At 42.8% G+C, this 24,963-nt stretch overlaps 1 protein-coding gene across 2 annotated transcripts in view; it reads left to right on the top strand.

The window, feature by feature from the left end:
• ARSG (arylsulfatase G) overlaps positions 1–24,963 on the top strand; it is a 223,985-nt gene that overhangs the window by 155,870 nt on the left and 43,152 nt on the right. For both annotated transcript variants that reach the window (XM_063960740.1, XM_063960741.1), the window contains exons 3-9: positions 1,395–1,582; positions 1,934–1,981; positions 2,081–2,195; positions 4,334–4,468; positions 12,737–12,912; positions 13,027–13,107; positions 19,838–19,946. In XM_063960740.1, coding sequence (XP_063816810.1) covers positions 1,395–1,582; positions 1,934–1,981; positions 2,081–2,195; positions 4,334–4,468; positions 12,737–12,912; positions 13,027–13,107; positions 19,838–19,946 — 852 coding nt within the window. The remainder of the gene's footprint in view (positions 1–1,394; positions 1,583–1,933; positions 1,982–2,080; positions 2,196–4,333; positions 4,469–12,736; positions 12,913–13,026; positions 13,108–19,837; positions 19,947–24,963) is intronic.

Genomic DNA, 24,963 nt, shown 5'->3' with positions numbered 1-24,963 from the left:
AAACTATTACATTTGGTTCCTTTGTGACCTTGCAAACTATTAGACACCTTGCTCTTGGTGTGATCTTTGTTGGTCGACCACTCGTGGGGAGGGTAATAATGGTCTGGAATTTCCTCCATTTGTACACTGTCTGACTGTTGATTGGTTGAGTCCAAACTCTTTTGAGATCGTTTTGTAACCTTTTCCAGCCCGATGAGCATCAATAGCTCTTCTTCTAATTTCCTCATAAATCTCCTTTATTTGTGGCATGATACACTTCCACAAACGTGTTGTGATCATCAGACTTTGATAGATCGCTGTTCTTTTTAAAAGACAGATTGTCCACTCGCCTGATTGTCATCCCATAGATTGAAAATACCTGACTCTAATTTCATCGTCAAAATATCTTCTAAGCCTAAAGGTTACTTTTGACACTCACAGATATGTGATATTGGATCATTTTTATCAATAAAAAAAAATAGCAGTCTAAATTTTTTGTCTAACTTGTTTGATTTGGTTCTCTTTATGTACATTTAGGACTTGTGTGAAAATCTGAGGTAGTTTTAGGCCAAATTTCAGCAGAAATTATAGAAAATTCTGAAGGGTTCACAAACTCTTAAAGCACCACTGTAACTGGGCTGAGACTGGTTTCTCTCACCTAGCTGCAATATTAGTAGTGATATTAGGCAGCAGGTCCATTATCATATTAACTGATGTTGGGCATATTGGTAAATGTGGTTGGTGAGTGTTATCGTCTACAACCTGCACAAACAGCCGTATTGATAGTAGACATGATCAGACTGTAAATGCAAATCAGATTTGTTTTAACAAATTTATTTTCTTTAGACATATATAATGGTAAAATAAACCATTAATTTCAGGTTAATTGTTATCTAGATTACAGGAGGACTGGTTTTCTATTCCTGTATAAAAGGTATTCAGCATAGAAATCTATAAATTGTCCATTCTAAGTCAGGAAGATTAGTGTAGACTTCTGTAGTTTATTTGTACAGAACTTGATTTATTTCTTTTTCTCTGGGGAGCCGCAGAGCTGTTATGATAGCTGATATTTCCTGGCAAATGAGCTGTGGATAAAGCAAACTGTTCTCAAGATGATTCTAGGAAATCTTTCATCTCATGATCTACCACTGGCAGCCGCTAATCTGGCTGTTGTGTTTAAGTGCCAAAACCCAGTGTTCAAACTTTTCCCAGCTCCCTCCTCCTGTGCTGGAGGCGACCACAGCTAATTGATCCTCACACACAAATTTCATGCTGGTTAGAGTGCAAAGAACCACTCCTCAGGAAGACTGCATTTATCTTTATGCGCTGGAAATGGTCATTGCTCAGCTACTTTAGGTGTTTCTACAGCAGTGTAACTGTGATTAACCTAGAACCTTGGTTGTTGTTTGTCGTAGACTTGTAGATTTCCACTCTGCGGCTTCCACTTGTTCCCCGTCCAGGGCATCACTGCTCACCGGAAGACTTGGAATCCGCAATGGAGTCACACACAACTTTGCACCCAAGTCGATTGGTGGTCTACCACTGAATGAGACAACTCTGGCAAACGTTTTAAAGCAATCTGGCTACATCACCGGTCTCATAGGTACTTATCTCTTATAGTTCTATATTGAGAATCCTGTTTTCTGTCCTTCAGGCAATCATACACATGCATATGGGTTTTTAGTTTTCCTTATCTTGGGACCATAAAAAACAAAACAAAAAACTTCTCTTGGTTTTCATTTAATTGGTCACATGACTCATTCAAGAATGCTTTAGGAGTATCTTGTAAAACTTTCCCTGTCATAAGTCCTTATCACGGTTCCACTATATGTGCATTAAATCTCTTGTGCAGAGTAAGGAACAGCCATGTCTTCTGTAGCACCATATTATTTTATCTTGTGCTGGCAACACCCCGATGCAACCATATTTATAGGGGTGTATCTGTTTTTCTCAGGTAAATGGCATCTTGGTCACCATAAACGTTATCACCCTAATTGGCGTGGTAAGTGAGACGTATTAGAATCGGATTTTGGGAACATTTACTTGCCATATACAATGTATCCTGTCAAACTTATAACTCACCTGCATTCCCTCTTTTCAGGCTTTGATTACTACTATGGAATTCCATACAGTAATGACATGGGCTGTACAGACACGCCAGGATACAACCTGCCCTTATGTCCACCATGTCCCCGACATTCTGAGAACCACCAAAGGTATTTGACTAAGGGCTTCTATATAATGGAATTTCTACAGCTAGATATTGTACATCTTATTTGCAGTATCAGTACCACAATCAGTCATCTATAATAAAATAATCAGCCCATTTGGTATGCGCTGACTGTCCATGTGATCAATAACTGTAAGTTATTTTTATTAGTTAATTAGCAGCTTTGATTGATGACTGCCTGATACATTTAAGTCATGAAAAATCGATGTTCTACCTGTTTTTGTGTGGGTTCTAGGCACTCTGGCCATCCAAAAACATACAGTTATGTTAGTAAGCCTGTGACAAAATGAACCCTAGTGTTTAAACTGGAAACTCCACTAGATAAGAGACCGATGTAAATAAATAAAACATTGGAGCTCATGTTGGTTTGGATGTATTCCATAAAGAAAACCCCCACAGCCATAATAAGTGTCTGGAAAAATATGTAATAACATGTATATGCAGAGTTGGAATCATCCAGGTATGCAGCCCTGGTATGTGCGCTGGGTAGATTAGTTTAGACTGTGATATTAATAAATGTGAGTCACATTTACCATGTAAAATACAATTAAATACAGACAAATACACCACATAAAGTACTGTGGCAGTAGGGTAATGGGGCCACAGCTGTATAGGTTGGCCCAGAAGGGTTTTCAGGTGCAGAGTGAGTTGGGACATACTGCCTGGTTACCTTGATGTAGAATGTATGGTCCATGCTTTGTATTTGGCCGAGATCAGTACTCCGGTAATAGTCAGCACCTCAGAGCTTGGCTTAAAGATCCCCTGGGAACAAGGTTCAGGACTCCTGATGCTGAACAAGTCTGTCAGGTGATAGGCTTGGTGGGAGTGGGTTTAGCGTCAGGTTGCCAGGACCAGGAGGGTCTACTGTTCTTGTGTATATTCGCTGTGGTCGAAGGTGAAACCCCACTGCTGTGATTGCTTTATTCTAATTAAAATATGTGTAGCCTGCTGTTGTGTAAGACCTGGTATTTGCTGTGCAGTGGCTGCTGGGTTGCAGTGAATAAAACCCTACTGATTTTACCACATCTTCTTGACGTGGTCCTTACAAGTGTCACATTGTAAATTAAATATAGATGAATGCAACATTTTGTTGTCTTCATCTTTAAAAACCAAATGGGAATCATCTTTCCTGAGGTGGTCTGAGTGAAAATAACAATTAACACATCAATGACTGATTCGCACACAATGTTTTATATACAGTGTGAGGGGTCAAGATGAAATCATCAAATCATAAATGGCTGGCAGTTATCATTATCATTGATGTGTAATTTGCACCAGGAGTCTTGCACCAACAAATAATGCTCCACCTAACAGGTGTAAGTGATGATGCTCCAGCTGACAGGTGCAAGTGATAATGCTCCACCTGACAGGTGCAAGTGATGATGCTCCACCTGACAGGTGCAAGTGATGGCGCTCCACCTGACAGGTGCAAGTGATGGTGCTCCACCTGACAGGTACAAGTGAAGATGCTCCACCTGACAGGTGCAAGTGAAGATGCTCCACCTGACAGGTGCAAGTGAAGATGCTCCACCTGACAGGTGCAAGTGATGGCGCTCCACCTGACAGGTGCAAGTGATGGTGCTCCACCTGACAGGTGCAAGTGATGATGCTCCAGCTGATAGGTGCAAGTGATGATGCTCCAGCTTCTGAACATGTGCAAGCGATGATGCTTCACCTGACAGGTGCACGCGATATACTTTGTCTTGGTCTAACATTGATGCCATTATATGAACCTTTCCTTACAGTACTCTGCCTACACATGCCTGCTATTTCCACCTACATTGCATCTCTATATGGAGTCTTTTGTGTTTGCATGCATGATACAGAAGTGCATATTTTGCTGAAAAAACCTCCCCCAAAACATGCATACACAATCCCATTACGTGTAAAGTACAGCATATTATTTTAATGGTATAGAGGTAAGAGTTACTAATAAAGACTGTATCACACGCTACATTCAGTAAATAAATAGTAATGTTCTAGTACATTTTTGTTTTTAAATACCTAATTTCTTCTGTTTTAAAACTATATTTTAGACACCTCCCATTCTGTAATAATAACTATTGTAGCTTTATCTAATCAGCATGGTAAAGGTACCCAGCCTCATGTGTTATGTGTCGGTAGGTCTGCTGGAGGATGTTATACCAGGCTAGCATTACCCCTTATGGAAAATTCTGTAATCATGGAGCAGCCAGTAGACCTAACCAGTTTGCCTGCAAGATATGCAGACAAGGCGATCACCTTCATCAGGAATGCCAGGTAAGAGATGTCCACAGGATCACTGATACAATTGGTATGGGTAGGCCTTATTGCTGCAAGTGATCCCAAAGTTACTGTGGTGCACAATAACATGAGCAAAATCATTTTTATTACGCATGTTGGTAAATGTAGCTGCACAGTAACTGCCTGTGTGCTACCGTCTCCCAAATGCACTAATAGGACCCAATAATGCTAGAAACAAAGCACCAAATGGGGGGATCTTACCTATTTTGTGACTCGTGTTTGGTCAAATTGCGCATGATACCATTATTCACATCGAGCTGCGTATGGCCTTATTAATATATCTTATGTAGATCCTACACATGTTACAATAACTCCTTTCTTACTGTTACTGTCAGGTATATAGTTGTAGTGCCCATTTAAAGATCCTGACACACACTAGATTCAGCATTTTATAACTGTCTACACTGTCCAAACAAAGTTGAGCGAGATTTCACAGAGTAGACTTGCCTGGAACATTGTTTCATCCATTGCAGTGATGGGATACAGTGACTCATTTGAATTGTTTGATTTGAAGTATGAGGAGTATTTAGCAAGTTAAATACACAGAGACAAACAGTAGGCATACGCTACAATGGTTGCTGCCAGACAGAAAAGGCTGAGAGTTTAGTTCCATTGCTGCTAGGGGTAATCCTACTCTTTCATCTGGTTGTACATATTGCCCTGTTTTCCTCACCATGATCCCTGCAGACATTGTGGAAGACATGTGACTGAATGAATGTATAGAACCTAAAAATAAATATATATGGCCCAAAAAGGGAGTTACTAACATAGTGTTCCAGGTCTCTATCCAAGAGATTGAGCTGTGTATGGCTGGTTTTCCACTCCCCTCTGCCTCATCCCACGTGTAATGTCAGGTGGCATTTAGGCTTGTATACGGCACTGCAAAGTAAGTAACATTTCAAAATATTGTCCACACTTTGTTGCTGAGCCAGATGATTAGAGTACATTGAGTACTGTCTATACTGTAGATGGACCTGGTGTACTGCTTATCCCATTATAACATATTAGTATGATTTACCGTCAGTATACAGACATTGGCATCCCGGCTGTCAGTATGCTGCCAGCGGGGCGAGTACAAAGAGTTCCCTTGCGGTCTCGCTGCATTCATCACGCTGCGGGCTCGGTGGCTCGGTGACTCGCTGCGATCATCGCAGGATCTATTCCCACTCTATGGGTAGCATGGACACCCATGAGTGGTAATAGGAATCCGGTAATCGGCATTGTCTGGATTCTTGCATCCGTATCCTGATCGCCAGGATCCCGACAGCTGGCAAATTAACTGCATCCCATTATAATGTAACTTTTTATTTAAAATACTTCACCTCAGTAAGTATTCATTTGTAAAGCCAAGAGAATAAGAGAACTGCATGAAATATGAAGAGTAATAGAAATTGTGCTATACTCTTGAGCAGTATAGAAGAACATTTACATTTCAAGGGTCAGTTCCGTAAAACCTGGCAAATTAGGCAACTAGGCTGGTCATGTAATCCAGTCCAAAGTACATGGCATGGATTTATTTGTTTACATGAAAAGGCCTCTCTTCTGTACATGGAAGCTATATATGTTATATAATTGGTGCAGTCTCTGTCCAGCATAGGTGGCAGATAGAAATCAAGGGTGTTCAGCAGCTGTATGGGCACAAGGTACCTACGTGCTGTGTAGCTAAAATATGGCTCATAAATTGGCTAATGTGCCAAGACTCCTAGAGATACAGAAGTGCTACTTCCTTTACCCTTGCAAATGAATTACCAGTGTTGCCATATGGGTAATTGTCTGCACTTAGTATAATATTAGGCCAATAGATGTTGTCTGAATCAAAATATAATTCATTATAAATAGGCGATGTTACCATAGTGGACAGTATACTGGATATATATATATATATATAGTAAGGAATAGATATGAAATAAGTTTGAATGTATGAGGTAATGTGTAGCTGATTTAAGAAATTAGGTTTGTATATGTGTTTATATATTTAACTGTATATTTGTGTTTTACTGCAAGATGGTAAAACATAGTGTAGGGAACAGGTTTATTCTGCTCTAGCCATAAATAAAGCTAGAGAGGTCACAGTATAACAAAGAATGCATTTACAATCAAATGGACACTGTAATTCACAGGTGTGCTTACAGTAGATCAGAATCAAGGTTTGCAATACCTAGCGCAATTATAAAACTGGTTTGTCTATTGTCCAGTAAAGGTTAAAGCTAGGGAGCATAAATTAACTACTATGAAAAGAGATCACATCCATTGATAAAACATGGTGTAACCCACCCCAGGAAAACCTGTCAATACAACAGAACTTTGGATGAAAAGACATTCCAGATTTTACAATACTATACTTGCTTAAGGCAGTGTGGACACCACACTTTTATGACACCATGCCTCTGTGAACAGGACACGACAGCCCAGTTCTATGTTTGTTTTATTACACCTTGGCATCTGACAAACCTATAATTATCTATTCCATTGGAAACTATGAGAATATGATAGTTTGAATTGGTAAAATATGGGATAAAAGGAGCAGGTTTTTTAGTTAGGAATTAGAAGAAGGAGAAGGAGGAGAAGGAAGGAAGTCAGTCAGGAGGAGAAGAAGTCATGGAGAGAACATGCAGGAGGAAAGGATATGTAACTTGCAAGTATACACTTTATGTTAGTAATTGAAACTGTTTGTGAAACTTATGTCATGTTGTTTTATGTTATATAACAAAGGAAGCATTAGATAAATAATTAGTATATATATCACTACTGTGTATATCTTATTCTGTATGATTTGATCTGCCTATAAATAAATAATCATATAAAAAGAGCGGTAATATTCAAGCTTGAACTCTCTTTAAGGAATCTTAACTTCATAAATTAATAAGTCATATATATAAGGACTGCATCTATTTATCAGTTTGTAAGCCTGACATAATATATTTGCAGATATATATGATAACGCATATTAATTAAAATATATCCATATATTAAATACCATATATGATATATTAAATATTAATATTCATAAATATGATTCCATAAATCAATATTGGCGACCACGAAGGGACTTGTTATTACTGAATCTGATTATCTGATTATAATATTTATGAGGAGTAGCAGACACTATAAGCTGGCTACCAAATCTGCAGAATCACGGTGGGGTCATATCTATGAAAATTTATTACCATTTTGTAATGTTATCTTGTATTCTGTATAACCTAGGATAAATGTGTTAGTGCAATATACATTATTTTAACTAACATAACATTTATTAGGAAGCAGCACCAAGGGCTGTAAGCCTGCTGGCAAATTACAAGATCACAGTGGATTAGGTTACAAATGAGAATAAAGAATTTAAAGGCCTAGAATAGAAAATGTGCACAGTGGAAATTAGTATTTCCAAATAAATGTATAAATGTACCAGGTATTAGAGTTTAACCTTAAGACACCGGTCAATCTTAAGGAGAGGATACCGTGGGTACTAAAAACAAAGAATAGAAAAATTTTGCATTGTAAATGATTGCAATGTTAAAAATGCAAAAGTTTTCTGTAGCATTAGGAAAAATGCGCAGAAGTGCGGCTTTAGAAGCCAAACAGAAATGTAAAGAAAAATCAGGTTCCCGTCTTCGTAAGACGTGCCTGGCCATTAATGCAAAAATGCATTCATTATTTAAGTCAAAAGCAAAAAGTCTGTCAGTTTGTAATCAAATTGTCAAGATCTCTCATGAAGAGATAACATCCAGCAAGCAAGCTGAGATAGAAACACCAAACAGGAATAGTGTTGAGGTATGTGAAACTCTGTACACAGAGTCTACAGGAGTCAGAAATGACTTAATCAGTCAAGATCCTAAAATTAAGGAAAGTTACATGTTGCAGGACTGCATCAATCTGCAGTGCATGGAGTCTGCTATGGTCACACAGACCACCAGCAGAACAGCCTCTTTGGTAAAGGAAGAAAGTAGCAATGTGCAGGATGTGTCTATCAACAAACAGCACATCAATGCAACAAATGTAGGAGCAATAAGAGATGTCCCCTATACCTTTTCTAGCAAGGGGGAAGATCAGTGTAACTCAGATTATGAGTGTCCTATTGAATGCACTCTCAGAGTTCCCAATGTGGATGAAGAATTTGTTATGCCCTTAGGCAAAGGTGAATTGTCAGCAGACTTAAACACTGATAGCTGCAGTACAGTGCACACAGGGGTAGAGAAGTTCTCCATGGTGAAAAATCCAATGGTAACCAGAGTTGAAAACCCTGAAATGTATTCACCTGGGAACATGTTTAAAGAGAAAATCCATGAAATTAATTCAGGAATGCATGTTTACAAACAAAGTTCCCAAACTTTTGTAACCCCCACACAACACTCAGAGACATCTAGTGATGGTGCAAATGTTTGCAGGCTCTCAGAGAGACCACATGCAGAGTGTCATTTTGCAAACCACACACCAATTAACAATGACAAAAAGGATCACCAGGATGAAAATGTTTTTGTGCACTGGTGCCATAACCATTTTATCAAAAGTATAGACAAACAGAAGGCCCTGGAACCTACAAAACATATTTGGCAAAGTCTAACAAGTTTCTCCCCCCACAAGAATATTTTTCAGAAGCTCCAAGATTCTTCCAGACTAAGGAGCCACACCAAGCAGCAAACGCTATGGTTGGAGACAGTCTGGGCCCAGGCTGCGTCACAAGGGAGTATGGTCACAAGTGAATACGGTAATATCATTCCTTTACTTGTTAGATCCAATGTAGCCATTGTTTGCTTTGATGTTCAAACAGCCACAGTTTCCAAATTAAACCTGCATCATATCTGCAGTGACAATTGTGCTGTCATTGACACACAATGTGACAGGAAAGATTGGCACAGGCCAGAAACAATCGTTTGTTTGTTATTCAATCTTTAAAGACACATTTGTAAATTCTGTACCTGATAACATGCAGCAGATAGGACAGAATGCATAGCAAGCTATGTTAAATCACTGTATAAATATCTGTGATATTCATTGTATGTCTTTTTGTTTGATTCATAGTAATCCTGGCAACTTGTATACAGAATGGTGCAAGACTCCAAAAAGACTCCAATTTACAAGGGAAAAGGTCTTCATTAACCCTTTCATCGCTGCTATCCAGCAAAATCTACATAGCATCCCTAAAGACTGATATATGGACAAATCCTCAAGGAGTTTTCCAGTTTCACAAGAAAGGGGAAGGTTTTCATTAACCCTTTCATCACAAGTAATCATTACTTGTCTTTCAAACTACATGTACACCCCCACAACAGTGTACAGCACATCTCATCACTGTGATTATACAGAACTGTCTCATCCCTTCATATACCTTAATCAAATATATGTAAACATTTGTCTGATATATATATATATATATTTTTTTTTTACATCATTGTATTATATACCTTGTAAATATTTTATGTTTTTTTTTATATATTACACAGTAGATACTACCTATGCTTCCTTCACAAAGCTTCAAAAGTAATTAAATATCTAATAAAGGATGGCATACCCCGTTGAAACAAATTGGGCCGAGATTATTAAGTGGGATGAATAATTCTCTTAATAAAGACTGTAACAAGTCAAAGAGAATTATTTGTAGCATAACAGGGTCACTGTATATGCACATGGCTGCATATAACATAATACTGGATGGAATTAGATTTAGTCAAAGCCATTCCTAAATGATATTTAATATCTGTTTGAAGCAAAATTGTATTCATTTATTGTATTGATAGGATGTTACTATATACACATCAAAAGCATTTTAAATAATTATTAGTCAAAATATAGGTAGGATAGAAAACGCCTTTATATGGGTTATTTAAGATTGAGATGTATAAATAGGTTCAAGGTAGAATAAGGAGACTTAAGACTGCATGATAATTTATTCAGTGAGGAAATACAGTAAACAGAGTAGGTGTACTACTCACAGCCATTTGTGGTACTATTGCCCGAAGACAATTAAGACCTACTATTAACAAGCAAAGAAAGAAAGAAAGAAAGAAAGAAAGAAAAAAAAAAAAAGACTGTTTCATATATGCCTGTTCTATTCAAAATCACAACCTGTTTGTGCAAAAGCAATATGGACACTTGTCACAACTGCGGCATTGGAAAAACATTTAAAGGACGCACAAGGCTAAAGACCATTACTGAGGTTCGTCACAAGTACTGAATGTTCAAGACACAGCACTCGACGTACACAGCCCTCTGACTCAAACAGCGAAATGGCAAGCAAAGGAGCAGCTGCTATGAAGAATTCTACTTCAACTGCCTCCATAATGCAAACGCAAGGCGTCTCCAATTGCAAGCAAACCACCCAGTAAATTGCTACAGCCAAGAACAGCAAAAATGTCCAAACGTACTGATCCAGATACAGAAAAAAGGTCTACAATTGGGCTATGGTATTCCAAATGTCTGTAGAAATTAGTTTTCCTCATGAATACTGAATAAAAACCTCAGTCTTGTCTGCTTTAGTTAAAAAGTAAAATAAGGTTAGGTAAGCTAAGAGTTTTTAGAGATTTTTAAAATCACAATGGTTATTATTATTACACTTATGGTTTACATTATGGTTACAACAAAAGTTATGTTTTGAAAAAATATTTTGAAAATGTATTTGGAAGCAATTACGCTAGTTTAATGTGGGGCCAATCAAAATAATTTCTCATGGCCACAAGGGGGCGACTGTTGCCATATGGGTAATTGTCTGCACTTAGTATAATATTATACCAATAGATGTTGTCTGAATCAAAATATAATTCATTATAAATAGGCGATGTTACCATAGTGGACAGTATACTGGATATATATAGTAAGGAATAGATATGAAATAAGTTTGAATGTATGAGGTAATGTGTAGCTGATTTAAGAAATTAGGTTTGTATATGTGTTTATATATTTAACTGTATATTTGTGTTTTACTGCAAGATGATAAAACATAGTGTAGGGAACAGGTTTATTCTGCTCTAGCCATAAATAAGGCTAGAGAGGTCACAGTATAACAAAGAATGCATTTACAATCAAATGGACACTGTAATTCACAGGTGTGCTTACAGTAGATCAGAATCAAGGTTTGCAATACCTATCGCAATTATAAAACTGGTTTGTCTATTGTCCAGTAAAGGTTAAAGCTAGGGAGCATAAATTAACTACTATGAAAAGAGATCACATCCATTGATAAAACATGGTGTAACCCACCCCAGGAAAACTTGTCAATACAACAGAACTTTGGATGAAAAGACATTCCAGATTTTACAATACTATACTTGCTTAAGGCAGTGTGGACACCACACTTTTATGACACCATGCCTCTGTGAACAGGACACGACAGCCCAGTTCAATGTTTGTTTTATTACACCTTGGAATCTGACAAACCTATAATTATCTATTCCATTGGAAACTATGAGAATATGATAGTTTGAATTGGTAAAATATGGGATAAAAGGAGCAGGTTTTTTAGTTAGGAATTAGAAGAAGGAGAAGGAGGAGAAGGAAGGAAGTCAGTCAGGAGGAGAAGAAGTCATGGAGAGAACATGCAGGAGGAAAGGATATGTAACTTGCAAGTATACACTTTATGTTAGTAATTGAAACTGTTTGTGAAACTTATGTCATGTTGTTTTATGTTATATAACGAAGGAAGCATTAGATAAATAATTAGTATATATATCACTACTGTGTATATCTTAATCTGTATGATTTGATCTGCCTATAAATAAATAATCATATAAAAAGAGCGGTAATATTCAAGCTTGAACTCTCTTTAAGGAATCTTAACTTCATAAATTAATAAATCATATATATAAGGACTGCATCTATTTATCAGTTTGTAAGCCTGACATATATTTGCAGATATATATGATAACGCATATTAATTAAAATATATCCATATATTAAATACCATATATGATATATTAAATATTAATATTCATAAATATGATTCCATAAATCAATACCAGGCAATGACCTTTATACTGATCTTGAGACTAACTGAGGCACCCGTCCTTCTATTACTTGTCAGCAGGCTCAATGATTAGTAAAAAAAGATAAATAATGGTGTCTGGTACTGAGTACATTTATCAGTCTATGTGTGATGTGAATACTGCAGACGCTACAGAGGTAAATTGATGCCCATACTCTACAATAGAACAGTGACATTGCATGGTAGATTATCTTTATTACTCAATGAAATAAAGCCCTTTTCAGCAATGGGAGTACCTCTTGTTTGATTCAGTTTCGATGTGTATGATGTAGTGATCGGGGACAGCCTTTCTTCCTGTTCGTGGCTCTGGCCCATATGCACGTGCCTTTGTCGCCTGTCCCTGTGGCCGCCCAATGTGGACCCTATGAGGAGAGTTTGCAAGAGATGGACCACCTGGTCGGAGAGATAAGAGCCAGTACTGATGATAACACTCTCATCTGGTTCACAGGTACCTCAGGCAGTGGCTTCATGCTGTGTAATGACTTGTCACTGGTTTCATTCCTACAGCATGAACTGTATCATTCATTTATATATGCAGTAACATTTTTATCATATTCCACAGGTGACAATGGTCCTTGGGCTCAGAAATGCCATCTTGCAGGAAATGTGGGGCCTTTTATCGGAGCCTGGCAGACTACACAAGGTGATCTTCAAGCTCTGAACTGTAGATGATGTGCTTAAATTAGATAAGAGTAATTTTTTTGGTTTTTATCAGTAAAAAACTGTGTTGCATTTGATCTCTAATACTCCAATCTGTGCTGTAGACACAAAGGGGTAAATTTACTAAGACGGGAGTTCTATTTAAGATGGGATGTTGCCCATAGCAACCAATTAGATTCCAGGTATTCTCTTCTAGAAGGTGCTAGATAAATGAAAAGTAAAATATGATTGGTTGCTATTGGCAACATCCCATCTTAAATAGAACTCCCATCTTAGTAAATGTACCCCCAAAACACACAGACTTCTCTACAAACTGGCCAAAGTCCAGACCAGCGCACCTTCATATATGTGCCACCTTCTTCACCAAGCAGGTTTCATGGAACATGCCCATTTCATGGTTTGCCATTCTCCTAAAGCAGTTCTCTGTTCACTTTTTTTTAAATAATCATCAGAGTGAGGGAACATTGTGACATTTTTATGTGTTTGCAGCTTACTTTTTCATTGGTTAATGAAATTATGTGCTAAATACAATAAAATCAGACGCTTTTTCTGCTATAGTTAAACTAATGGTCAATCAATTATGGAGGAATGCAGCTCCCATGGGTAATCTAGATTACCATAAAACTGCATCAAATTGTTCAACTCGTGAAATAAGGGAGCGCATATACAAACTAATATATCAAGGTCAGTGGCGTCACAAGGGGGGTGCGACCCGCTCCCGGGTGTCACTCGCCGAGGGGTGACACCAAAATGCCAGCTCCTGCTTAGAGACAGCAGCTGAGTGCTGCACTGTTACATTATGTGCAGCACTCTGCTCCTGTCACTCTGTAGGAGCCAGCACTGCAGGCACAGCACTCCGCGGGAGTGAGCCTCCACCTCCTAAACCCCCCAAGTGACTAAAAAAACGGGTGTCGGGATGTGAAGCCCCGCCCCTTTTTAGAAAGCCCCCCCCTTTCCAGTCATTCAAGCTGTGAAAACGGATGCCAGCCCGTGAAGCCCCGCCCCTTCTCGTGAAGCCCCACCCCCTCTTTTGCCTCCGCACTGGGTGTCCAAGAGGTGAGTGACGCCTCTGATCAAGGTATAAAACATTTAATAGCATTAATTAATAACAATTTAAAAACAGTAGGTAACATACATGGTCTCCATACCCGCAGTAACCATTTGTTTGCTATATAGGTTGTTGGCATAACAGATGTTTAAAAATCTGTACAGCACAGTTCCTGTTTAGATAAATGTAGCAATGGTAATTTGCTCATAAATGAAAAGTTCCAGCCGGTAAGGTATGAGCTTTAGCATGCAGCTTGCACTGATGGTTAATAGGCTGTCACCTGGACACAGCGCTCAGAGCCGTCAGAAGACCGCACTATGCTACCACCTCCCCGCTACCGCATAATGCTCACCAGCTTGAGGTGAAATCTTCCGGTCCCATGTGGGTGACGGGTGAGCTGTGCAGGAGCGGCGGTGTTAGTTCTTGGCCGGGGAGGGAGGGCACAACTTCTAGAAGAGACGGACGTGGTGCGATTGTCCGGTGCCGGTGAACAGGTGAATAAACCAGTAGGCAGGTAAAGAATGATGAGCTGTGCCGATGATATAATGCGTTTCTCCGTGGCAACGGTTTCCTCAGAAGGCATTCATGAATGCCTTATTCATATTGTTATAAGCGGTGAAAGGAGACCCCTCAACGCGTTTCTCCGTGGCAACGGTTTCCTCAGAAGGCATTCCTGAATGCCTTACTCATATTGTTATAACGGTGAAAGGAGACACCCTTAACGCGTTTCTCCGTGGCAACGGTTTCCTCAGAAGGCATTCATGAATGCCTTCTGAGGAAACCGTTGCCACGAGAAACGCTTCAAATCTGTCATCAGCAGGCTACATGGCTGGGTTATCAGCAGGGGCGTAACTGGATGGCGGTCATTAGGTCAACATGAGTTAGGTCGACATACATTGGGTCGACCACGTTTGGTCGACATGCATTAGGTCGACATGGTCATTAGGTCAACATGTGCTAGGTCAACATGGAAAAAGTCAACATGAGTTTTTCACAATTTTTTTCCCATATTTTTTTTACCTTGTTCATTCTTAACAATCCACGTGGACTACAATTGGGAATGGTAACCTGCCTTGCCCTAAGCATTGCGAGCGGATGCAGTGCACTAATTGGGGTTCCTCGTCACTTTTAGAAGAAAACGACACCAAACGTGGTCGACCCAATGTATGTCGACCTAACTCATGTCGACCTAATGAGCCACACCCTGCATAACTACAACTTTGTGGGCCCCATAGCAAAATTTTTAAAGGGCACCCCATCTACAGAGAGGGGAGGTACCGGGTAATACACACACATGGTTAGAGTGGGACACAGGGTGACACACACACCGGTAAAGTGTGGATATAAGGTGTCAAACACACAGGGTTAGGGGGTCCACAGTGTGTCATGCAAAGGGGAAGGGGTGTGAGGGTGTACAGTGTGTCATACACGTGGGGGGGGGTGTACAGTGTGTCCTACACATCGGGTAGGGGTGTTCAGGGGTCACATACCGGAGGGGGGGTACAACAGGTCACACACCAGGGGGCAGTGGGTGGGTACAGTGGGTCACACACTAGGGGTAAGAGGGGTAGGTGGGTACAGGGGATAATTCACTGGAGGGGTAGGTTCAGGGGTCACACGCTGGTAGTGAGGGTGTAGGTGGGTATAGAGGGGTCATAAAGTGGAAGGCAGTGGGGGTACCGGGGATCACACACTAGAGGGGGGAGGGGGTACATGGGGTCACACACTGGTGGTGAAGGGGGGGTTGTTTGGAAGTACAGGTTTCACCGGGCACTCACTGCTCTGTGTTCCGATCCACCTTGGGGGGAGCTGCAGGGTGTCAGAGAAGGAAGCCCACAGACCCAAGTACAGCCCCCCTCCCCCTGGCATCGGAGCTGTCTTCTCTGTTGGGTTCAGGGAGGCTAGCAGCTTGAGGATCCAGGACGAACACTGAGCCCACCTTGCAGCTACACAGCCCCATAGCGCCAACCAGCCGGTAAAGTATGAGGCCGGTGGCATGGAGGAGTCATGTAGGAACTGTGGCTGAGCTCTGCTTCACCCCATGGAGCGGCTGCAGGGGTGGAATGCAAGATGCTGGCGGGAGGGCAGTACAGATCTCTGTCATCACCCACTCTCTCCTCCTTGCTCCGTGGCAGCTAGGGAAGTGGTGGAGGGAGGGGGGGGGGGGCAGGGGTGTAGCCAGAACTTTGAGGGCCCCATGTCAACATTTTGAAGGGGCCCCCGTCCCAATACTTCTAGAGAGACACTTCTCTGCAGCAGTTGTTAATTTTATGCCCTATAATAGTGCCCTAGTTCATTTTCTGAACTATAGTAGAGCCTTATTTAATGTTATGCCCCATAGTTGTGCCCTAGTTTCTTTTATGAATCGCAGTAGTGCTTAAGTTAATCCTATTCATATTGTGCCACATTACAGTGCCCCGGTTCATATTACATAACATTAAAATGCCCTCCAGTTCATTTTATACCACACTACAATAAGCAGGTTCAGGGACATACCTAGATATATTGCAGGCCCCAAAGAAAAAGTTTGGAAGGACCCTTACGTACCACTAAATGGCAAAAAATGTATATAACAGATGTAACTTTGACAGGGAAGGTGTGCCCCCTTTCAGCTCTGGGCCCCATAGCAACTACACTGCCTGCGCCTATGGTAGCTATGCCCTGGAGGGTGGGGGTTGTTTTGCTGGGCTCCTGTGGCCCCAGGTGGGGTGGGAGGATGGGGGTGCGGCGGGGGCCCTTCCCCCAACATGGCCTTTTCTAGTGGGGTACTGTGACTTGGAGCTGGGGGCCCTGAAATCAGTCTGGGCCCCATAGCAGCTGCACCCTCTGCACCAGTGGTAGTTACGCCACTGGTTACCAGACACTGCAACATTCATTAGCCACTTACGCAAGACAGGAGGCAGTGAATGATTCTAGTGTCTCATTCCCCAGTGGGAAAACACCTCTTAGTGAGCAGATGTTTTAAACTATTTATTCTTTTAACAACATATATATCACAATAAATGGGTTTGGTATGAAATGCCGACATTGAATGCCAACATAGTCTGAATTCAGAATGTCGACATAACATTTTTTAACAGCATTAGAGCCTTAGCTGCAGCCTATCCCCATTCCTAAACCTAACGCTGTCATGTACAGTCGATATCATGTCCATGTCCACATTTTCACTGTGGACATTCAGATGTTGACATTATGACTACATACCCAATAAGTACCCCACAAAAGGCTGAGCCCTCAGCAGCTATAACTTCTTTTACACCTTTGGTATCTATTAAAGTATTTAGAGCATATGGCGTGAGAGAATGTTTGTTCCCAGTAAAGGATGCTGAAGTATAGCGGTGCACTGCAGGAAAGCTGACTTGCGTTAAACTGCTGACCGTTGCTAACCAGCCTTTGTGGCAAAAAGCGTGTTGGTGTTCCTGCTATGCATCGCTATACTTCAGCATTCTTTATTATCTACTTACTACATATGGCTTTACCTTATTGTCAGTGGTAGCATCGTGAGAACTGACTGAGATCGTGAGAACTTTGCTTTCTGAGGCTTCAAACTTTTCTTACACAAAATTATTACAAATATTGTATAAAGTTAACTTCAGGCTGTATATGAAACATAAATGCATCCTGTGTTTAAACTTGGGTCCCATCCTCAAAATATCTAATTATAGTATGCAAAATGACACTACAAGAACCAGCATGCCATACATGCCTCTCAGAACAGTGATGCACAAAAATGGCAAGCCGCTCATATTCATGTGGTGCTTGCAATGGAGAGGCTAATCTAGTTAAATCACTAAGGGGTATATGCAATTGCGGTCGAATTCCCGAAATTGTCGAAAAACTGGACTTTTTCGCCAAAAAAAAAAAAAAAAAATCGACAATGCAATTCAGTACTTTCCGTCAAAAAAACGGACTCGACTTTTTGAAATTCGACATTTGTCAAATTCGACATTTCTGCAATGGTACAAATGCAGCAATTCGCCAAAAGTATATTCAATTGAAGTTTGGAAATTCGACAACAGTGCTTTTTGACAGTAAATTCGTCATTTTCAATCCGCCACACTTTGGTGGGGGAATCTAATAAAAAAAAATTAAACATGTTTTTTTTGGTGTTTTTTTTATTGGTAATAGCATATCTATTTATATTAGAAGGGATTAGGTACTTGGTTTGTCTATTTTGGAGGCACAAGTATTATTTATATATTTTAAAAAATATTATTATTATAATTTTTTTAAATGGAATGGTAAAATCCCCCCAAAAAATGGCGTGGGGTCCCCCCTCCAAAGCATAACCAGCCTCGGGCTCTTCGAGCCGGTCCTGGTTCTAAAAATCGGGGGGGGGGGGGGGGGGGAATGACGGGATCCCCCGTATTTTTAAAACCAGCACCGGGCTCTGCGCCTGGTGCTGGTGCAAAAAATGCGGGGGACAAAAAGAGTAGGGGTCCCCCGTATTTTTTACACCAGCATCGGGCTCCACTAGCTGGACAGATAATACCACAGCCGGGGGTCACTTTTATACAGCGCCCTGCGGCCGTGGCATTAAATATCCAACTAGTCACCCCTGGCCGGGGTACCCTGGGGGAGTGGGGACCCCTTCAATCAAGGGGTCCCCCCCCCCCCAGCCACCCAAGGGCCAGGGGTGAAGCCCGAGGCTGTCCCCCCCATCCAAGGGCTACGGATGGGGGGCTGATAGCCTTTGGAAAAATGAAAGAATATTGTTTTTTCCAGTAGTACTACAAGTCCCAGCAAGCCTCCCCCGCAAGCTGGTACTTGGAGAACCACAAGTACCAGCATGCGGGAGAAAAACGGGCCCGCTGGTACCTGTAGTTCTACTGGAAAAAAAATACCCAAATAAAAACAGGAGACACACACCGTGAAAGTAAAACTTTATTTCATACATGCCAACACACACATACTTACCTATGTTGACCCGCCGACTGCCACGTCTGCAATGTCGCCGACGATCCGGGGTACCTGTGAATAAAATTATACTCACCTCAATCCAATGTCCAGGTTATAATCCACGTACTTGGCAAAAAAAAAAAAACGAACACCCGGACCACACGGACTGGAAGGGGTCCCATGTTTACACATGGGACCCCTTTCCACGAATGCCGGGACCCCACGTGACTGCTGTCACAGAAGGTCCCTTCAGCCAATCAGGAAGCGCTGTATAAAAGTGACCCCCGGCTGTGGCATTATCTGTCCAGCTAGTGGAGCCCGATGCTGGTATAAAAAATACGGGGGACCCCTACTCTTTTTGCCCCCTGTATTTTTTGTACCAGCACCAGGCGCAGAGCCCGGTGCTGGTTTTAAAAATACGGGGGATCCCATGACATTTTTTCCCCCGGATTTTTAGAACCAGGACCAGGCTGGTTATGCATTGGAGGGGGGACCCCACGCAATTTTTTTTTCGGGTTTTTTCCCGTTTCTTTTTACATTGGAACAAAATCCGTCAAATCGGTTGTTTTTCGTCAGCGGGACTGTCGAATCCGTTTTTTATTGAATATGGTCAATTTCGGCACCCACTTGCCGAAATTAGACAGTCGAATTGTGTCGAATTAAAAAACGGCCGAAAAATTGCCGCGATTCGCCGCTAATTGCATATACCCCTAAATCTTAAACTCTTAGCGACCACAGTGTACATCTGTCATGTTTCTCTTACCAGGTGGTAGTGCCGCAAAGCAGACAACATGGGAAGGTGGTCATCGTGTGCCAACTATTGTTTATTGGCCAGAGAGGATTCCACAAAACCGCACAAGTTCTGCATTATTGAGGTAGGCCACATAGCTTGGCTGCATCACAGATTTTAGTTGTTTCATAGATGTGTTTAGGCCAGTGGTTCCCAAACTTTTGTGAATCACTGTGCCCTAGAGCATCAGAATTTCTGCTGCGGGGTACACTGGGCTCCACAAGGATTGGACAATGGGGTGTAGAGTAGGATCTTGATCCGAGACACCAACAGGCTCAAAGCTTTGACTGTTCCCAGAATGCACAGCGTCGCCTCCTCTATAACACCGCCTCCCTGCACAGGAGCTCAGTTTTGTAAGTTGGTGCTGCAGTAAACAGGCACTGAACAGAGGGGCTGCTCCAGGCAGCCCTAAGAAAAGCTTTTTATGAGGTAAAAAGTGAAGACTTCAAGTGCAGCAGCGGTGGTAAATGTCTTGTGACATTCACTGCTGCAGCTCCAGCTCTCCCCAGCGGCGCTGTACACTCCCGAGCCCTGGTTGCCGGGTAACTACAGCGGAGGCTCCGGTTTTCTTCACGTTAGACACACACGGCTGGGGCTCTCCAGGATCGCGTGGCCGCGCTTCGGGAGGTGGTAAGCGGGTCCCGCTTGCGGGACCCGGTCTTTATCGCGATCCGGCGCGGTCAGTGGGAGGCGGGCCGCGCGCACTGACGGTGGACACTGTAGATACAGGCGATCCCACTAGATCACCAGAGCATGGGCACAGGTCAGGTTTTCTCTCTAAACCAATTCTTATATCGCCCACAGTACCCGGTGGTTTTGCCAGCAGAGGGGATAAGGTTTAGACCTGAAGCCCCTCCCCCAGCCCCAGGGCGCCATTTCTAGCAAGTGTTCCCGCCCTGGAGCTGCATATCTGTCTTTTCCTCACTCCCTGTCAGTGTCTGCGGTGCCATTATCCCTCAGCTCACTGTTCCTGGGACTGCTTGGGCAAATCCTCCTATGTAAAGCCGCCTGGTCGTCAGTGCTGTGACTTTACATGACACTTAAGTATTCTACCTGCCTTTTTTAGTCAGTGTTAGTAAGAAAGAGTGCATTTAGTCAGGGTTTTCTAGTACAATTACCCTGTGATATACATCCAGTTCTTACCGTGTACTGTTATATCATTTGTTATATAGCTGTGTAAGCTAGTCCAGTGCAGTATTATTGTCAGTAATAACCTCTGCATTGTACAAACTGTGACTATCTGTGTGTGCATTTGATAGCTGAGTGGTGTCCATTTCGTGTCTTTCACTCAACCTGCTATCCCTATATTCTATAACCTGAGGGGGCTTGGTGCGTCAGGTTTTATCTAATATAGGATTTTCACAAAGATATACTGTATTACGTATTTCTCTAACGTCCTAGTGGATGCTGGGGACTCCGTAAGGACCATGGGGAATAGACGGGCTCCGCAGGAGACTGGGCACTCTAAGAAAGATTTAGGACTACTGGTGTGCACTGGCTCCTCCCTCTGTGCCCCTCCTCCAGACCTCAGTTAGAATCTGTGCCTGGACGGAGCTGGGTGCATTTTATTGAGCTCTCCTGAGCTTGCTAATAAGAAAGTATTTTAGTTAGGTTTTTTTATTTTCAGAGAGCTTCTGCTGGCAACAGACTCTCTGCTACGTGGGACTGAGGGGAGAGAAGCAAACCTACTAACTGCGGCTAGGTTGCGCTTCTTAGGCTACTGGACACCATTAGCTCTAGAGGGATCGAACACAGGAACTTAACCTTGGTCGTCCGTTCCCGGAGCCGCGCCGCCGTCCCCCTCGCAGAGCCAGAAGACAGAAGCCGGCGGGTGAAGCAAGAAGACATCAAAATCGGCGGCAGAAGACTCCTGTCTTCATATGAGGTAGCGCACAGCACTGCAGCTGTGCGCCATTGCTCCCACACTAACCCACACACTCCGGTCACTGTAGGGTGCAGGGCGCAGGGGGGGGCACCCTGGGCAGCAATTGAGTACCTCCTGGCAAATAGGGCATATATACAGCTGGGCACTGTATATATTTGCATGTGCCCCCGCCATTATTTTTACACAAAATCGCGGGACAGAAGCCAGCCGCTGAGGGGGCGGGGCTTCTTCCTCAGCACTCACCAGCGCCATTTTCTCTACACAGCTCCGCTGAGAGTAAGCTCCCCAGGCTCTCCCCTGCAGAAGCACGATAGAAGGGGGTGAAAAGAGAGGGGGGGGCAAATAAATTTGGCGTAAAAACAATATATACAGCAGCTACTGGGTTAACACTACGTTACTGTGTGATTCCTGGGTCATATAGCGCTGGGGTGTGTGCTGGCATACTCTCTCTCTCTGTCTCTCCAAAGGGCCTTGTGGGGGAACTGTCTTCAAATAGAGCATCCCCTGTGTGTGTGGTGTGTCGGTACGTGTGTGTCGACATGTCTGAGGTAAAAGCCTCCCCTAAGGAGGAGATGGAGCTAATATGTGTGTGAGAGGGTGTCTCCGTCGACAACGCCGACACCTGTTTGGATATGTGTAAGTGCTAAGGTGAATTTATGGCACAAAAGATTAGAGAACAGACAGGAAATGTAGCCATGTCTGTCCCTCTGTCGCAGAGACCTTCAGAGTCTCTCAATGCTCACTATCCAAAATAATAAACACTGATATCGACACGGAGGTTGATTCCAGTGTCGACTACGATAATGCAAAGTTACAGCCAAAATGGCAGGAAAGTATTCAATATATGATTATTGTAATAAAAGATGATTTGCATATCACTGATGACTCATCTGTCCCTGACACAAGGGTACACATGTTTAAGGGGAAGAAAGCTGAGGTAAATTTCCCTCCTCTCATGATGAAAAAGAGCGGGAATCTCCAGACAAGAGACTGCAGTTTCCCACAAAGAATTCTCAGGCAGTATCCTTTCCCCACTAGGGCCAGGTTACGATGGGAATCTTCCCCTAGGGTGTCACAAAAGGTAGCCCTGTCGTAACAGCTATTCTCAGGGATCCTGCAGATAGCGTGCACATTCTGGTACACTACCCAGACCGGCGATGGCGTCGGCATGGGTTTATAGTGCTGTGGCAGCGTGGACAGTTACCTTATCAACAGAGATTGAGACCCTAGTATGTAGATATATATATATATATATATATTAAAGATGCTGTCTTAAGAGATATATTTTTATATATATATATATATATATATATATAAAACATGCCCAAGGAAACATGAGTATATTGGGTCCTAGAGACAAAGCTATGTCGATTTCTGCTTGACGTGTCCTGTAGAATATGCAATGGGCAGATGATGCCGACTTAAAGAGGCATATGTAAGGCTGAGGATTGTGTGGAGAAGGGTTCTCGGACCTGGTCTCCACAGCTATAGCTGGTAATTCTGATATTTTGCCGTATATTCCTGCACAGCCTAGGAAAGCACGACATTATCAAATGCAGCCTTTCGAACAAAGAAACAAGAAAGTCCGAGGTGCGTCCTTTCTTGCCAGAGGCGGGGGCAGAGGAAGGAAGCTGCACAACACAGCTAGGTCCCAGGAACAGAAGTCCTCCCCGGCCTCTACAAAAATCCACCGCATGTCGCTGGGGCTCCACAGGCGGAGCTAGGCCCGGTGGGGGCACGCCTGCGTAAGTTCAGCCACAAGTGGGTTCACTCCCTGTTAGATCCCTGGGCAATAGATATTGTGTCTCAGGGATGCAAGCTGGATTTTGAGGAGATGCCCCCTCACCGACGGCCCTGCCAGCTTCCCCCTTAGAGAGGGAATTAGTGTTACAGACAATTCACAAATTATATCTCCAGCAGGTGGTGGTGCAGGTTACCCTCCTTCAACAGGGAAGGGGTTACTATTTCACAATGTTTGTGGTACCGAAACCGGACGGTTCGGTCAGACCCATTTTGAATTTAAAATCCCTGAACATTTACCTGAAAAGGTTCAAGTTCAAGATGGAATCGCTCAGAGCGGTCATTGCAAGCCTGGAAGAGGGGATTTTATGGTGTCTCTGGACATAAAGGATGCTTACCTGCATGTCCCCATTTATCCACCTCATCAGGAGTACCTCAGATTTGTGGTACAGGATTGTCATTACCAATTCCAGACGTTGCCGTTTGGTCTCTCCACGGCACCGAGAATATTTACCAAGGTAATGGCGGAAATGATGGTGCTCCTGCGAAAGCAAGGAGTCACAATTATCCCATACTTGGACGATCTCCTCATAAAGGCTGGGTCCAGAGAGCAGTTGCTGATCAGCGTAGCACGCTCTCGGGAAGTTTTACAACAGCACGGCTGGATTCTGAATATTCCAAAGTCGCAGCTGATTCCTACGACGCGTTTGCCCTTTCGGGGCATGATTCTGGACACAGACCAGAAGAAGGTTTTTCTCCCGACGGAGAAGGCTCAGGAACTCATGACACTGGTCAGAGACCTCTTAAACCAAAACGGGTGTCGGTGCATCACTGCACGCGAGTCCTGGGAAAAGATGGTGGCATCTTACGAGGCCATTCCCTTCGGCAGGTTCCATGCGAGGACCTTTCAATGGGATCTGTTGGACAAGTGGTCCGGATCTACAGATGCATCGGCTGATCACCCTATCCCCCAGGGCCAGGGTGTCTCTTCTGTGGTGGCTGCAGAGTGCTCATCTTCTCGAGAGCCGAAGATTCGGCATTCAGGACTGGGTCCTGGTGACCACGGATGCAAGCCTCCGAGGGTGGGGGGGCAGTCACACAAAGAAGAAATTTCCAGGGTCTGTGGTCAAGTCAGGAGACTTGCCTTCACATCAATATCCTAGAACTAAGGGCCATATACAACGCCCTAAGTCAAGCGGAGACCCTGCTTCGTGACAAATCGGTGCTGATTCAATCAGACAACATCACCGCAGTGGCTCATGTAAACCGCCAAGGCGGCACAGGGAGCAGGGTGGCGATGGCGGAAGCCACCAGAATTCTTTGCTGGGCGGAAAATCACGTGAGAGCACTGTCAGCAGTGTTCATTCCGGGAGTGGACAACTGGGAAGCAGACTTCCTCAGCAGGCACGACCTCCACCCGGGAGAGTGGGGACTTCATCAAGAAGTCTTCACACAGATTACAAATTGATGGGAACTG

This window comes from Pseudophryne corroboree, chromosome 3 (assembly GCF_028390025.1).
Source record: "Pseudophryne corroboree isolate aPseCor3 chromosome 3, aPseCor3.hap2, whole genome shotgun sequence".
In the NCBI taxonomy this organism is placed as follows: domain Eukaryota; kingdom Metazoa; phylum Chordata; class Amphibia; order Anura; family Myobatrachidae; genus Pseudophryne; species Pseudophryne corroboree.
Note: the sequence above shows the minus strand (reverse complement) of the source record. Positions and strands in the feature narration are given on the sequence as shown.